Source organism: Ursus arctos, unplaced genomic scaffold, assembly GCF_023065955.2.
Source record: "Ursus arctos isolate Adak ecotype North America unplaced genomic scaffold, UrsArc2.0 scaffold_31, whole genome shotgun sequence".
In the NCBI taxonomy this organism is placed as follows: domain Eukaryota; kingdom Metazoa; phylum Chordata; class Mammalia; order Carnivora; family Ursidae; genus Ursus; species Ursus arctos.
This window is the reverse complement of record NW_026622997.1, coordinates 15,110,753-15,128,636: the sequence shown is the minus strand read 5'-3', so window position 1 is coordinate 15,128,636 and position 17,884 is coordinate 15,110,753. Positions and strand designations below refer to the sequence as shown.

Below are 17,884 nucleotides of genomic sequence, written 5' to 3'. Positions count from 1 at the left end.
CAGCAGTCACTATGGCTCCAGCTATCTCATCAAGACACAAAACATCCCAAACAAGTCAGGCTTGAATCATTTCACCTCCAGACAACTTGCCAGGGCACCCCCCCCAACCCCTCCCTCTGCACAGAGTGCCCTGAAACCTCTGGGCCCATACCTGCTTTGGCTCCAAAGTACCCCCTGCATGGAGCATCCCAGGACACCCCAGCTTGCACCAACTTCAGTTTCAACCATCCTCCTAGGGTGCCCTCTACTTAGGAACCCCAAGAATGTAGAAAAAGGAACCCTCTTGCACTGTTGATAGGAATGCAAAGTGGTGTAGCCACTGTGGACAACAGTATGGGGACTCCTCAAAAAGTCAAAAATAAAACTACCCAATGATAGTGAATAGCACAACTGGATATTTACTCAAAAAAAAAAAAATACAAAAACACTAAATCAAAGGGATACATGTACCCAAGTGTGTATAGCAGCATTATTTACAGTAGTCAAATTATGGAAGCAACATAAGTGTCTATTGACAAATGAATGGATAAAGATGTGGAGTACGTATACACAATGGAATGTTACTGAGACATAAAAAAGAATGAAATCTTGTCATTTGCAACAACAAGGATAGAGCTAGAGAATACAATGCTAAACAAAATAAGTCAGGGAAAGACAAATACCATATGGTTTCACTCATATGTAGAATTTAAGAAGCAAAACAAATGGACAAAGGGGGAAAAAAGAGAGAGACAAACCAAAAAACAGAATCTTAACTATAGAGAACAAGCTCATGGTTATCAGAGGGGCGGTAGGTGAAATAGATCAAGGGGATTAAGCGTACACTTACCTTGTTGAGCACTGAGAAATGTATAGAAGTGTTAAATCACTATATTGTACACTTGAACCTAATATACAACTGTATGTTAACTATACTGGAATTAAAATAAAAAATAAAAGTAGCAACACACACACAAAATTCCCACATAGGAGGGAACCTCCATAAGGCTTATTTCTGTTTATATTGGGCATATATCACCAAATTATTACAGGTATAATTATTTTATATTAGCTATCAGCAGATTTCTCATCGGAAATTTTGCAGGCTGGGCAAAGTGGAATGATATATACAAAGTGCTGAAAGAAAAAAACTTCCAACCATGAATACTTGATCTGGAAAAGTTGCCCTACAGAAATGAAGGAGAGATAAAGACTTTCCCAGACAAATAAAAGCTAAGGGAGTTTATCATCACAAGATCTACCTTATAAGAAATGCTAAAAGTAGTTCATCAAGTCAAAATGTAAGGGTGGTAATTAGTAACATGAGAACATAGGAAAATATGTCACACTTATTAGCACATAGTTAATATCAGAATACCATAATATGGTGGTGTGTTAATTACTTAAATCAAGTATCAAGGATAAAAATATTGAGGATAATTATACTTGTAATAATTTGGTAACATATGCCCAATATAAACAGAGGTAAATTGTGACAACAAAAACATAAAATTTGGGGGTAGAAAAAGGTGTAGTTTTGTATGCAATAAAACTTGTTATCAGTTTGAAATAGACTATTAGGTATCTAAGACATTATATGTAAACCTCATGGCAATCACAAAGCAAAACCTATACAAAAGTACATACACAAAAAATAAAGGGAATTAAAAAATACCACTATGAAAAATCACCAATTCACAAGACAGGAAGAGACTAACAAAGCAACTACAAAAGAGCCAGAAAACAATAAGATGACATCAGTAATTCCTTACCTATCAATGACTACTTTAAATGTTAGTGCACTGATCAATTAAAAAAGGGGGGGGGGCAGAGGACCCACATAGACATTTTTCCAAAGAAGACATACAGATGGCCAACAATCACATGAAAAGATGCTCAACATCCCTTACCAGGGAAATGAAAATCAAAACCACAATGAGATATCACCTCACACCTGTTACATTGGCTAAAATTAAGAAGATAAGAAACAACAAGTGTTGACGAGGATATGGAGAAGAAGGAACTCTCGTGCACTGTTGGTGAGAATGTAAATTGGTACAGCCACTGTGGAGAACAGCATGGAGGTTCCTCAAACAATTAAAAATAGAAATACCATATAGGGTCGCCTGGGTGGCTCAGTTGGTTAAGCATCTGACTGGCTCAGGTCATGATCTCAGGCTCCTGAGATCGAGCTGCACATCAGACTCCCCGCTCAGCAGGGTGTCTGCTTCTCCCTCTCCCTCTGCCCCTTCCCCTGCTCATGCTCTCTCTCAAATAAATAAAATCTTTAAAAAAAAAAAAAAAAGAAACCTTATGATCCAATAGTTCCACTATTGGGGGATATTTACCAAGGAAAAATGAACACACTAACTCAAAAATATCTATGCACCCCTATGTTTATTGCAGCATTATTTACAATAGCCAAGACATGGAAGCAACCTAAGTGTCCATGAATAGAGGAATGAATAAGGAAGATGTGTTCTACACACACACACACACACACACACACACACACACACAGGAATATTTTGCAGTCATAAAAAAGGATGAGATCATGCCATTTGAGACAACATGGATGTACCTAGAGGGAATTATACTAAGTGAAATAAGTCAGACTGAGAAAGACAAATACCTTATGATTCCACTTACAAATGGAATAAAAAAAATGAATGAAAAGTAGAATCAGAACTAAAAATATAGAGAACTGATGGTTTTTTTTAATTTTTATTTGTATTTATTCTAAGCAGAATTTACTCCTGGCCATACATTTTTATTTCTTCAGTTTCTTCTGGGATCTCTTCTTCTGTGCAACCTCCTCCTCTGGTTTAGGAACAATCCGCTCTTTTTCAGTAACTGCTCTCAGTGTGGCAGGGAGAGCTCACGTATGGGTTATTCTGACCACAAGCCCTGTACGTTCAATGCCGCATTTGGGGGGCTTTGTTCACCTGGATGTGCACAATGACCAGAGAATCTACATCTAAACCCTTAAGTTCAGCATTACTCTGCATTTTTAAACATGTGCAGTAAAAAGTCAGCACTCTCCTTGGGCCACTGACCCCGTGTGGCCTGGACACACCTACCACTCCACCCTTGTAGCAATGGAATGGCACACACTGCTTCTGCAAAGTGACGTCTTTCAGATACTTGGTGGCTTTTTGGATATGCTTGATGGTCTCAGCAGTTTCACATGTGTTCTTAAAGCAAACATGAAGATTTGAACCTCTTGATTTGAATGATTTTGTCGGGTTTTCTGTGTCAAGCAAATAGTGAACCATTTCCAGAGGTCACCTCAGGCCACTTAGGGGAAGAACAAGAACAAACTGATAGTTGCCAGAGGGGAGGCAAGTGGAGGGGTTGGACAAAATGGGTGAAGAAGGAAGGAAGATACAGGCCTCCAGTTATGGAATGAGTAAGTCACAGGAGTAAAAAGCAGAGCATAAGGAATACAGTCACTGATATTGTAATAGCACTGTATGGTGACAGATGGTAGTTATACTTGTAGTGAACATAGCATAATATATAAACTTGTCAAATCACTAAGTTGTATGCCTAAAACTAATAGAATATTGTGTGTCAAGTATACTCAAAAATGTTTTGACTTAAAATAAATGTAAGTAGATTTCAATCCACAGGAATAAAGTAGTTGAATGGATTAAACATCCAAACAAAAAAAGATCTAACTATATGCTACCCACAAGGGATTTAGTTCACTTTAAGGATGCACATAAGCTCAAAGAGAAGGAAAAAAAATACTCCATACAAAATGTATTTTACATCAGACAAAATAGACTTTAAGTCAAAAGTGATAATAAGAGACTAAGAAAATCATTGTATAATGATAAAATGATCAATTCATCAGGAAGATACAACAACCGTAAGTATAAAATGTACCCAACATCAGGATACCTAACTATATTAAGGAAATACTAACGTATGGGAAGGGGTAAATAGACAATGCAATAATAATAGTAGACCTCAATACCACACTTTCAACAATGGACAAATCATACAGACAAAAAGTCAATAAGGAAACACTGGACTTGGTTTTACTTTACACCAAATAGATGTAACAGACGTACATAGATCATTCTGTCCAACAGCAGAATATCAATTCTTTTAAGCACACATGGAACACATGGTGTATTTGCTAGGATAAACATGTTGGGAAAGTGTCAGGAAATTTAAGAAGACTGAAATCATGCCAAGAATCTTTTCTGACCACAATGATATGAAACTAAAAATACCAGGAAGAAATTGGAAAAATTCACAAATATGTGGAAATTAAGCAGCATACTCCTGAACAACATTTAGGTCAAAGAAGAAATCAAAAGGAAAAATCACAAAAATATCTTGACATAATTAAAAAGGAAAAAATCTACAAAAACTTTGGAGTTCAGTAAAAGCAGTACTGAGAGAAATTTATAGTCATAAATGCCTACATTAAAGGAAAAAAAATTCCAAACAAACCACCTAAACTAACATCTTAAAACTAGAAAAAGAAGACCAAACTAAGCCTTAGCAGAGGGAAAGAAAAATCAGACCAGAAATAAATGAAATAGAAATCAGAAAAATAGAAAAATCAATGAAACTAAGAGCTGCTTTTTTTAAAAAATAAAGTTGACAACATTTTAGCTAGACTAAGGAAAAAAAGACTCAAAATCAGAAATAAGAGACATTACAACTGATACCGCAAAAATACAAAGGATTGTAGGAGACTACAATGAACAATTATGCACCAAAAAATTTGATAGCTAGAAAAAATGGGTAAATTCTTAGAAACATACAACCTACTAAGACCAAATCATGAACAGAAAATCTGAATAGACCAGTAATGAATAGGGAAATAGAATCAATGAATTCTACCAAACATTTAAAGATTTTATAACACTTCTCAAACTCCCAAAAATTGAATAAAAGTAAACGCTCTCAAATCATTTTATGAGGCCATCATTACTCTGATACCAAAACCAGATAAGGATACTACAAAAACAAACAAAACTACAGGACAATATGCCTGATAAATATAGATGCAAAAATTCTCAACAAAATACTAACAAATAGAATCCAACAGCACATTAAAAGGATCATACACCATGATCAAGTGGGACTGATCCCTAGGAAGCAAGGAGGGGTCAACACTCACAAATCAATAAATGTGATAAACCACAAGAGAATGAAAGATAAAAATCATAAAAATCATATGATCATTTCAACAGATGCACCCCCAAAAAAAGCATTTGACAAAATTCAACATCTTTTCATGAAAAAAATGCTCAACAAATTGGGTATAGAGGGAATGTAACTCAACATAATGAAGACCATATATGACAGTTAATGTCATACTCAATGGTGAAAGGTTGAAAGTTTTCCTCTAAGACCAGGGGCAAGACAAGGGTGCCCACTCCCACTACTATTTAACATAGTACTAGGAATTCTAGCTAGAGCAATTAAATGAAGAAGAAGAAGAGGAAGAAGGAAGAAGAGGAAGAAGGAAGAAGAAGGAAGAAGAGAAAGAAGGAAGAAGAGAAAGAAGGAAGAAGAGGAAGAAGGAAGAAGGAAGAAGGAAGAAGGAAGAAGAAGAAGAAGAAGAAGAAGAAGAAGAAGAAGAAAGAGGTCATCCAAATTGGAAAGGGGGAAATAAAATTGTCTCCTTGTAGATGATAAGATCTTACATGGAGAAAACTCTAAGGATTTCACAAAAAAACCTGTTAGAACTAATCAATTAATTCAGTAAAGTTGAAGGATATGAAAATCAATATACATAAATCAGTTTCATTTCTAATTTACTAAAACAAAATAATCTGAAAAATAAAAAACAATCCCACTACAACAGCATCAAAACCAGTAATATACTTAGGAATAAAATTAACCAAAGAGGTGAGAGATCTATACACTAAAAACTGTAAGACATTAATGAAAGAAATTGAAAACACAAATGAATGGAAAGATAACTCATGTTCATGGATAAGAATGAGTATTAAGATGTGCATATTATCTATAGATTCAATACACTCCCTATAAAATAAACTCCAAAAACATTATGGATTCACAAAAGACCTAGAGTAACAAAAGAAATTCTGTGAGAACAACAAAGCTGGAGACACCACATATCTAGATTTCAACCCATACTACAATGCTATAATAATCAAAACAATATGGTATTAGGCAATGCAACAGTATACAGTAATAAAAAAAGAATGAAATCTTGCTCTTTACAACAACATAGATGAATCTAGAGAGTATAATGCTAAGTGAAATAAGTCAGTCGGAAAAAAAAACAAATACCATATGATTTTACCCATATGCAGAATTTAAGAAACAAAACAAATGAACAAAGAGGGGAAAAGAGAGACACAAACCAAGCAACACTCTTAACTATAGAGAACAAACTGATGGTGACCAGAGGGGAGATGGGGGGGATGGGTGAAATAGGTGATGGGGATTAAGGAGTTCACTTACCATGATGAGCACTGGGTGATGTATGGAGTTGCTGAATCTCTATATTGTAAACATGGAACTAATATAACACTGTATGTTAACTACACTGAAATTAAAATAAACAAAATGACCTAAAGAATCAACTAATAAACTGTTAGAACTCACAAGAATTTTGAAAGTTTTCCTGACACTGAATAACCAATAGTGTATTTTCACTGTAACATAATCATTTAAAAATGAATAATAACAAAACTATGAATATCTAGGAATTAATCCAGAAGAAAACTTTAGAACTCTATAAATGATATAGCCAGTGATACAAATCAATGGACACATTTTGTATAGTATAAAATGAATATTTTATTATTTTTTTAATTTATTTTTTTAAGTAATCTTTATACCCAAAGTGGGGCTCAAACTCACAACACTGAGATCAAGAGTCACATCCTTTTCCAACTGAGCCAGGTAGGCACTCCAAGATGATTATTTTAAAGATGTCAATTCTCTTCAAGTTAATCTATGTATTTAATGCAATCCCTATCAAAATTTTAGTGAACTTATGTAACCTGGTCTATTTTCTCTAAAGTTATATGAAATGGTCCAACAAGACACTTTCAGATATATATCCATAGGAAATGAAATCATTATCTTTTTAATTTTTTTGATGTAGTTTGATGATTCATTAGTTGTGTATAACACCCAGTGCACCATGCAATACGTGCCCTTCTTACTACCCATCACCAGCCTATCCCATTCCCCCCCCCCCGAAGTCCTCAGTTTGTTTCTTAGAGTCCATAGTCTCTCATGCTTCATTGCCCCTTCTGATTACCCCCCTTTCTTTATCCCTTTCTTCTCCTATCGATCTTCCTAGTTCTTAAGTTCCATAGATGAGAGAAACCATATGATAATTGTCTTTCTCTGAAATCATTATCTTTAAAAGATATCTGCACCCTCATGTTCACTGTAGCATTATTAACAATAGCCAAGACATGGAAACACTGTAAGTATCCACTGAAAGATAAATGATGGACAAAGAATATATACACTATGGGATATTATTCAGCCATTAAAAGATGGAAATCCTGGCATTTGTGACAACACGGATGGACCTTAAGGCAGTATGCTAAGTAAGTCAGACAGAGAAAGACGATTTTTATGATTTCTATCACTATATGATGATATATATGAAATTTAAAAAACTGACCTCCTAGGAAGATAGAATACATTGTTGGTTTCTAATGGTAGGGGTAGGGGAGTAATGGGTGAAAGTGGTCAAAGCGTATATACTTCATGTTATAAGATGAGTAAGTTTTGAAAATGTAATGTATAGCATCATGACTAATAGTTAACAATACTATATTGCATATTTGAAAGCAGCTAAAAGAGTAGATCTTAAAAATTCTCACTAAAAAATATTGTTAATATTCTAACTATGTATTGACATACATATGTAAGTGACATATGTATTGATCTTATTGTGGTAATCCTTTTGCAATACATACATCATATCGTATACCTTTCAATGTTGCCAATTACATCTCAAAAAATCTGGAAAATAAAATTTATATAAGTATCAAAGTTCCTTGAACAACTACATCAGCCTTAAAGAAGAGTAAAGAGAGGGGTGCCTGGGTGGCTCACTTGGTTAAGCATGCGGCTCTTGATTTCAGCTCAGGTCATGGTCTCAGGGTCCTGGGATGAAACCTCACATAGGGCTCCATGCTCAGCAGGGAGTCTGCCTGAGGATTCTCCCTCCCTCTCCTTTAGCCCTCCCCCCCCAACCCACTCACTCTCTTTAAATAAATCTTTTTTTTTTTTTTTAAAGAAGAGTAGAGAATCAACTTTCCCTGTTAGATATCAAGACCTGCTATGAAATTACAATTTTAAAAAAAAGATGGTATTAGTGTAAGAATCCAGACAAATGGACCTACAAAATGCTGGAGACAGGCCAGAGATTCACCCACATTTATATGGGAACTTAATATTTGACAGAGAAGGCATTGTAATGTAAGGGGGACAATATTATTTAGAGATAAGACAAAGGATATTAGTTCACTAAATGATCTTAACACCTAGGTCATTACTAAAGCCATATGAAAACAAGAACCTTACCTGGATAAAAGATTTTGGTGTGTAAGACATAAGTCTAAACTTAATAAAAGAAAATTAATAGAATATCTTGGTTATCTAAGGAAACAGATCATTAGCCTATCAAAAGAAAAAAAAGCAAACAAACCTAAATAATTGGATTACATTAAAATTGAGCAATTCTGCTCTGTAAAGAAACTTTATACATTTTTAGTAGACAGAAATAGATTATAGTATTGAAAATATCTTTTTCCAAACAAACAAAAAAGACAAGACAGTAACCTTAGTGAAAAAGAGTGCAAGATATATGAAAGGGCAACTTACATAAAAGGAAGCCCAAAAGACATACAAACATATAAAGAGATATTTAGCTAACAGAGAAATGGAAATGTAAAAAACAATGAAGCATCAGTTTGCCCTACTAGACTGACAAAAATCGGAAAGCTGCATAATGCCAACTATTAGTGGAGGTAGAGAAATTTAGGAACACTTTGCATTTTCTTGTAGGAATTTATAATCATACCATTCAGGAGAGCAATTAATCTCATTCAGGTGCATAAAAAGATATATATAATGGTGTCCATCACTGTTGGTGATAATATGGAATTGAAAGTCATTGGTGTCCCTCACAGAGAGGGTATAGGCAAAATGTAATGGATGCATAACAGGAGTACTAGAGCAATGAATATAGATCTTAAAAACTGCTGAGTAAAATAAAAAATGAGATATAACAGTACTACTTACATAAAATTACATGTATTTGGTATTTTGCAAGAACATATATAAACAAAAGTTGAGTAATTAACATTTTTCAAGGTGAGAGATATGGGGAGATGTTGGTCAAGGGGTACAATACCCAATTATAAGATTAAGAAATTGTCGGGATCTAATGTACAGCATGGTGACTTTAGTTAACACTTAATATACAGCATGGTAATCTTGGTTTTGTTAGATTTTAGTATTATATACTTGAAAGTTGCTAAGAGAGATCTTAATTGTTCTCACCACAAAAGAAAAAAAAAGGTAAATGCTCTAATGGTAATCATTTTCCAATATATAAGTGCATTAAATCAACATATATACTATGCCCAGTGAAAATTTATTCAAGAATAAGGGTTATTTTCATACAAAGAAAAATTGAGACATTCCTACTAGCAGACCTTCACAAAAGATGTATTTTAGGCAGAAAGAGATCCCCCAAAAGTGTGGAAATGTAAGACACAGGAAATATGTAAGCCAAATGGTAAATATGTAGGTGTAGAAAAATGGAAATTGGTACATAATACAATGTCTTAAGGTTTAAAATTTAAATAAAGAACACTGCCACATGATATGGCTGGAGCAGGCTAATGAAATTCAAGAGTCTTTAGGTATATCTAAGAGGAAAATATGTTATTGATTAGACTTTAAAAAGTTATGTATGTTATGATTTCTAAGTTAACCAGTAAATAAATGAAAAGGGAGAGTATATAACTACAAATGAGTAGAGGGAGAAACAGAATGAGAATAAAATACATAAAATGCTTAAGCAAAATGAAAAATGCTTAAGCAAGATAATACAAGAAAGAAAAAATGTTTGGTTCACACAGAAAGTACAAAATAATTGGTAGATATAATCCAGATACAGGAATATTACATTAAATGTAAATGGACTAAATATTCCAGTAAAAAGACATATACTATTATATGAGGGCTGGGGGAGTCCAGCTATAGGCTGTTAATAAATGGTATCTGCAACATTAAGATATATACATTAAACAATGAAAAACTTATACCATGCAAATACTTGACAAAAGAAATAAACTTCAAGACAAAAACATTACTGGAGATAAAGGGAGTCACTTTATAATGATAAAAGTTTCAATATGTCGTATGGATATACTATTTTACACTTACAAGCACATACGTATATTTCATATAACACAAAATTGAACAGAACCAAAAATTGGTAAGTCCACAATCATGAGAGGTTTTAACATACTATTCCCAACAATTGATAGAACAATTAGACTGAAAAAATATGTAAAATATTTGAAGAACGTAATAAAGAAAAGTGACTTAATGGATGTACATTTATATAGATGTTACAGTGATTGTGAATTATACTCTTTTAACAAGTTAACCTTTAAAAAAATTGACATGTACTGGGTCAGAAAGTACATCTCAAAATTTCAAAGGTTTAAGATATACAGACTATAGGGGCGCCTGGGTGGCACAGCAGTTAAGCATCTGCCTTCGGCTCAGGGCGTGATCCTGGCGTTATGGGATCGAGCCACACATCAGGCTCCTCCGCTATGAGCCTGCTTCTTCCTCTCCCACTCCCCCTGCTTGTGTTCCCTCTCTCACTGGCTGTCTCTATCTCTGTCAAATAAATAAATAAAATCTTAAAAAAAAAAAAAGATATACAGACTATGTTCTGTAGCCACAATGTAATCAAACTAGAAAACAGTAACAGAATCATGGCTTTAAAAAATCCCCTACCATTGGGAATTAAGAAATACACTTACAAATAATCTTTGGGTCAAAGAAACAAAAACAAAAAATGGAAAATATTTTAAAGTGATGATATAGATTACAATATGTGGCACTCACCTCTAGTGGTACTTAGAAATATACTGCATTAAATATATATAATATAGGAGATATTACATGCAAATACCTTTGACTTTCTTATAGGGAAGAATTTCTCAAGACTAAAAACTGCTAACCACAGAGAAAAACTAATAATCAGAATTCATTAAAACTAAAAACTTTATCCCAAAAGCAGCCATAAAGACCTACAGTGAGAGCATCATGCAGAGAAGTGCAAACCACACAGTGGAAGAAGACATTTACAAAACATATAACCAAGTCCTGAACATATGAAGAGTTCCTAGGAACTGATATAAAAAGAATCCTCCACACCAATGGGCAAGACATTTTAGACACTACATGAAAGAGGAAATTCAAATGGCTAACATATAAAAATGATGCTTAACCTTAATCAGGGATATTCAATCAAATTAAAACTTCAATGTACACACACACACACACACACACACACACAGAAATGTTACAATCCCAAGTGTTGGAGAATGTGAAGCAACAGAATTCTTATACATAGCTGGTGGGAAAGCAAATTGATACAACTAGCTTGGACAAACAGTTTGGCACATCTAAAACTCGTAAAGATATATAAACTCTGTAGCCTAGCAATTCTATTCCTAAAAATATACCTAGAGAACATTTTGCACATATGTATCAAGAGAAATGTACATAACTCGGCATAGCGGCATTTTCCATAACAACCCAGACTGCACGCAATCCAAACACCCCACAGCACCAGAACAGCGAAATATAGTCCGTTCATATCACTGAATGTTATGCTGTGATTAAAATATACTTCACCTACATCCATCAGCATAGATTTTCATATGATTTTGAGCAGAAGCAGGCCACACAAAATTTACACAGTATGATGCCATTTGGTTGCACTGTACATGAGATAAAACTAAACTGCTTATTATTTAGGGATGCATACAAAGAAAGAACTGTAAAGAAAAGCAACGGGCAGCTTTTCAAGCAAGTCAGGATTGTCATTACCTCTCTGAGGGATGGAGGGAAGTAACAGGGTTATGACCCAGCGTGGAACGATTCTAGGTCAGTGACAGCAGTCCAGTTCGCAGACTGGCTTGTAGTTACATACGCGTTCACTTTATAATTGTTCTTTAAACTGTACACATATTTTACATTCTCTTCTGAAGGCATGATATTTTTCACAATGTAGAAGTGAAAAAAAAACACAGTGGAATCAAACACCAAATTAAGGCTAACGGGCTCCTGTGGAGGAGGAGGAAGCAGGGATGAATTGAGGGGAGAATCTACCAAGATTCTGAAATAGCAACGTTTATCTTCTTAACCTGGATGTTGGTTCACAGATGTTTGTTGTGTTGATATACTAAATAGGCTGCACATAATACACAGCTGTGTGAATCTGCCTGCTTATTTCATTTAAAATGTAAAGAGAAAACAGTTGAGGAACATGCTGAAGCGCGGCTACGTGCCATATTAAATCACAGTCCTGTGAACTGGCTTGAAAACCCTCCTATCACCGTTACCCTGAGAAAACGAACTGGGAAGTTTCAATACTCGGCCACAGCACTTTTTAGAACATTGCTTTATAAACGGCGTGTGACCTACCTACTCAGGGATGGAAAGAGCCCCTGGACCAGACACTTAGGAAAATGCCCCCACTGAGCCCTCCTTTGAGGCTAGAGAGGAGACCGCTGGTCCCTGGCCATGTGCTTCTTGAAATGAGCAGCTCTTGTATCTGAGTGAACCTGTGTCCCTCCCCTTGACCTTCGTGCACTTTTAGAGAAGGTAAGCAGATCGCGCTGCTCTCTCAAACACCTGGTGTCACTCTGTAAAGTGATTTTTTTACCTGCTGTGATTGGAATAACAGCCCAGCCTGCCAAAATCAAATTTTGCTTTATTCTGCAAAGAGTTTAGTATTCTCTCACCTCCGTCTTCCAGGTTTTGCAGTTTATGTTTGAAGCTAGTACTTTTCATCAAGGACTCTTGGTCTACAGTCTAAAAAAAAAAAAAAGCCATAAATATATGTTAAAATAAACAAATGGCGCTACATCATCCCTTAAGAAGGAAAAAGTACATGCTGCAAATACAATATTAACTCCGGAAAACCAGGTGAATAACCAACAATAAATAGTACCTGAGATACATTTTCCTCAACGTCTGAATGCTCCAAGGATGACAGCTCGCTCAGTGGGTGGGGACTTTGATGTTCTGAGTGTTAGAACAGTTTCCAGGGAATCAACACGCTCAGAAGCAACTTCAGGTAATAACATTTCACTATCACTCTATTTATTAAATCTTACCATCAAAAAAAAAAAAGATACTAAAAAAAAAACTCCTTTGTATCTTTCAGAGCACATATGGTGATTAGATTTGTAGATCTGTAGATAAAATGTAGAGCCTCAATTAAATCAGTACCTTTCATAGCTGCCCATCTGGCCCCCAATATTTGGGCAAGTCTCCTACTACCTCACGCTTGCGACCCTTCTCTTTCTTCTCTCTCGTAGTTGTACTAACTTATTTCTTCTTACTCTCTAATACTATATTTTTCTCTTTCTCTTTTCCTTATTCCTTTTCTCCCAGTGGCAGCCAAGCTAAGAGGTTGTCAGTCACCTGCTTACTGACTGTTAAGTGCCTGGCAATGGGCTAAGTTGCAAAATGATGAAAGCGAACAAGCCCAAAATCCCAAGCCTTACAAAAGATGTGAATAGTTCTAATAAAATACAGCAGAGGTTGAGATACACCTAACAGGACCAGGGTTGGCAAACTCTGGCCCCTGAAGTCAGATCCTGTCTACCACTTGGTTTTATAAATAAAGTTTTATGGAAACACAGCCATGCCCGTTGGTTTACATCTGGTCTGGGGCTGATTTGCAGCTAACTGTAGAGTTGCCAAAAGGCAAAAAATACTGCCTGGTGCTTTACAGAAAAAGTTTACCAATCCCTGCTGTAAGTCACCATTTGAGTTTTCTTGCTTCTTTAAAAGTAGAAGAGCACAAGCTAATCTCAAATGTTAAAGCAAAATTAAAACACAATGTCCTCCATCTTTTGCTAATGAGTACCTTAAAGATCATATAGTCACAATTTCTTCAACAGATACTAAAATAAAAAATTTGTTTAGTTCAAACTACTTTTCCTAAAATACATTTTTTTTTCCTATGTAAATCAACAGAAGGTCAGGTACCTGTTTTCTGGGCAGAGTCTTCAGGAGTTAAAAAGTCAGAACTACCCTGAAATTTTGTTCCAGAAATTTTTGGAAGTGTGGAATTATTCTGCCTGGAGGTATCCTTCCATAATGGTGTTAGATGTTGAGCCTAAAATATAGTATTGTTTAAGAGTGTTAACATTCATAACCACTCAGAATAGTTTTCAAAAAATTCTAATACATTTCTACTGTCCTTTAAAGTGGTTTAAGTATTGGATTTGCTCCATTTGAAAACAAACACTAAGACCATAAGATCCCAAAGCTGAAAGCACATTAAGTCATATATCAATTCATAATTCGAACTGAAAAACGACTCTAAATTAAAGTTCTCAAAGTAGGGCCCCCACCCTGGAACAGAGCATCAGCAACACCCAGGGAACTTCACAGAAATGCAAATTCCAGAATCCCATCTATTACTTATTCAGCCAGAAACTGTGGGGACAGAACCTAGCAATCTGCATTTAAACAAACCATACTGGTCATTCTGATGATCACTACAGTTTGAGAACCGCTGCTCTAAATCAGGAATCTGCAAACGACAGTTTGGACTCCTTATAAATATTTATTGGAACACAACACACCCATTCACTTAGGTATTGTCCATGGCTGCTTTCATACTACAACGGAAGAGCTGAATAGTCACCACAGAAAATATTTATGATCTTATAGGTCTAAAACGTTTACAATATTTACTATCTGGCCCTTCACAGAACAAGTTTGCTGACCCCTGCCCTAAATTATTCTCTTACACGCCAACACAGAGGAGTTAATTTTGAATGTTAATATTTGTACAAGGTCAGCAATGCTCTCACTGAAAAATCAACAGACTTCTTGTCAATTGCATTGCTTAAATTTATGGATTCTCAAAGCTTTGATGTTTCTTTGGTGCTTACTTCAAACAAAAGCTGTATTTACTTTAAATTTGTCTTTTGGCCTATTTCTAACTGGTATCTCATATCGGCTTAAAGTATTCAACATATATTTAGGTCCTCATGATGGCTCACAGGTTTAAACTATAAAATCTGTCAGTACAGAATATGACAGCCCCTTAGATTCACAGAGGGCAGCTGAAAGAAGAGGGCAGGTGGGGAGAGATAACTGTGATTGGAGTACTAACCACATTGTACGTCTGCACAGGGTGGGGGGCAGGGTGCTGCTGATGCCCTCAGAATCCCAGCAACTGCCCCCCTAGAAAACTCATATACTTGGCACTGTATCTGTAGTCTTGATGTATCTCATTTGACAAGAAACAAAACCCAACTGTTGAGAGGGGTGATTCAGCTCTTAACAGGAAAATTTGGCTTTGAACTTGCCTGGACAACACCAGTGTTCATATTTTTAACTATGTTGCTTTAAAACAAGGATAACCAAAATGAATTAAGAAACTTTGAAGATTTATTTGATATTTATATAAGCCTGAAGTCATTTCAACCACTTACACAATAAAGATTTAAATGTTTAAATCCTTAAAAGCTCTAGAAATAACATGTCAGCAAACTGAAAACAAAGGGAAGAATTAACCCAAGAAGTTCATTTGAACATGTAAATTCAAAGAGCATATATTTACAGGAATATAGCCCAGATTTTAGCACCATTCATAATAAACATCTTGCAATAGATTTGGGAACAATGAAGAAAAATCTTAAGTCTTTACCCAAGATTTATACTTCATGTTTACAAGTCCTTGAAATTTCTATTGACAGTGATTTATGTACCAGCAAACTGGTTATCCTCATAATCCTGAAAAGAGTTGTTTTTTTTTTTTTTTTGAGAAATAAATGAACTTTAACCCAAAACAGATTGACCTGTTTCATGCTAATGCTAATGGCCACGTGGCAGCCCAAATAAAATTTACTTACTTGGTCTTTCTCATGGTCACTGCCACTGCTGGGAGGGGAAAATGGCAAAACTAAAAGAAAAAAGAAGTGTACAATGGAAAAGTTTGCTTATGAGAAATTAAAAAAAAAACTAATTTCTCCCTTTTTCAAGTATGCATCCATGATAGAAGCAATTCCCAAATCCTGAAGCTTGCTCAAATGTCTAGCTCATAAGATCCCTAATTATCCACCTTGTTCCTGAGCCCCTCCCATCAGTGTGAATTCTCTGCTCTAGACCTTGCCTCTGATGTTCTCCTTGTGTCAATCTGTCCTTGTACTTTCACCTAATTTAGAATGCTCCCTTTCTGCACACCTCTTTGAATACTATTCTTTCCTAAGGATTAGCTCAAATCCCACGTGCCTCTTCCTTGAAGCTTTTCCTAGTGATTCCAGCTCATGTTAGATTCTTCTTATCTGAACTCCTACTCCATTTATCTATAGCTCATATTTCATAACTATTGGTCAATTCCATACTCTCTTGTACTGTTTTGTATGTACGTTTTTGTCTTTCTAATGTAATTGTAGCAGGGAAAGGGGATCACATAATCATTTTTTCTTTGGTGCCCTCCTTCCATCACATAATTGAAAAATACCTGATTTATTTGAAAAATGACTTGAAAGAAGACACATACCAAACTTACCTCTTACACTGCTTCTGGTTCTTGTCTTTTTCCTACTAGAATATGGTTTTAGGGATTTCTTTTTTTGGTTACTGGTCCAAGATCGTTCACTGGTACCACTACTTGAATCTTGATTACTCTCTGAGAAGAGGTGTTTCCTGTAATTAAACTTTTACAAACACAGATAATAAATGAGTGCTATTGAAAAGGTGTTAGTTCCCTTTATATACAATTAAACATATCACTACAAAGTTAGACAAAAGAGAAGCAACTCCTTCTAGAAGACTGGGCTCTCATATAATAAAAAGACACACACAGTAGTAAGGAGAGGGGAGGAGAAAGAAGAAACAGATTTCATTAGTCAGTTCTCAACCAAGCTGCTGTTGTAAGGATGACAGAAAAAAAAGGACAGAATCCTCTCTCATCAATTAGCTGCAACTGAAAGGGTCATAGGTAATTCTTCAAAAGCTGATGCATCTAAATATCATGCCAACACTATCCCTTCAAAATATTAACCCAAACGACAAAAGAATTTATAAAAATAATTTGTGCAATGACAAACTTGTCTACATTTTAAAGGAACAAGGGGGTTATTTCTATTTAAACCTGAAGTATTTTGAAATTAAGACTAGGCTATCAAGGTAAATTTAATCTCTTCAATGATCTAACTGTACTTTATGTATTTTTAAGTCTTTTTCTGTTTTTGGATTAGTTTTTATAAATGCTGTGACTAATAATTGTTTATGCTCCATTTTAATGTGGAATTTGTTTTGATTTGAACAAAAAGAATATTCTATTTGAACTCTGCTGTGCCCCTCCAGGAGGCCCCGTCCTAAATCACCAATGCCTCAATAGAAACTCTACCATTCAGCTGGTAAGAGTTCATTCTCGCTTTAAGGCAGGGAGGATTCTTATGAATCCAAACATATTAAGTGATGACAGTAGCTCACAGTCTTCTCAAATATGGAATGCATCAGCTGGAAGAGACACCCTGCGCCTGGAATAGCAAAATGTAGAGTCATCTCCCAAGGCCATCCCTATATCAGGTTGAAAACCAGCACCACCCTTGTTTATGATAGCATGACCCACAACTTTTAAGGTGGCTGC

At 35.4% G+C, this 17,884-nt stretch overlaps 1 protein-coding gene across 3 annotated transcripts in view; it reads right to left on the bottom strand.

Annotated features, from left to right (window-relative positions):
- The window catches only part of SYCP2L (synaptonemal complex protein 2 like), a 147,764-nt gene that overhangs the window by 23,945 nt on the left and 105,935 nt on the right, over window positions 1–17,884 (bottom strand). For all 3 annotated transcript variants that reach the window (XM_026511485.4, XM_057305082.1, XM_057305083.1), the window contains 5 exons: window positions 16,799–16,946; window positions 16,140–16,189; window positions 14,260–14,389; window positions 13,214–13,287; window positions 13,005–13,074 (listed from right to left, as the gene is read on the bottom strand). In XM_026511485.4, coding sequence (XP_026367270.3) covers window positions 13,005–13,074; window positions 13,214–13,287; window positions 14,260–14,389; window positions 16,140–16,189; window positions 16,799–16,946 — 472 coding nt within the window. The remainder of the gene's footprint in view (window positions 1–13,004; window positions 13,075–13,213; window positions 13,288–14,259; window positions 14,390–16,139; window positions 16,190–16,798; window positions 16,947–17,884) is intronic.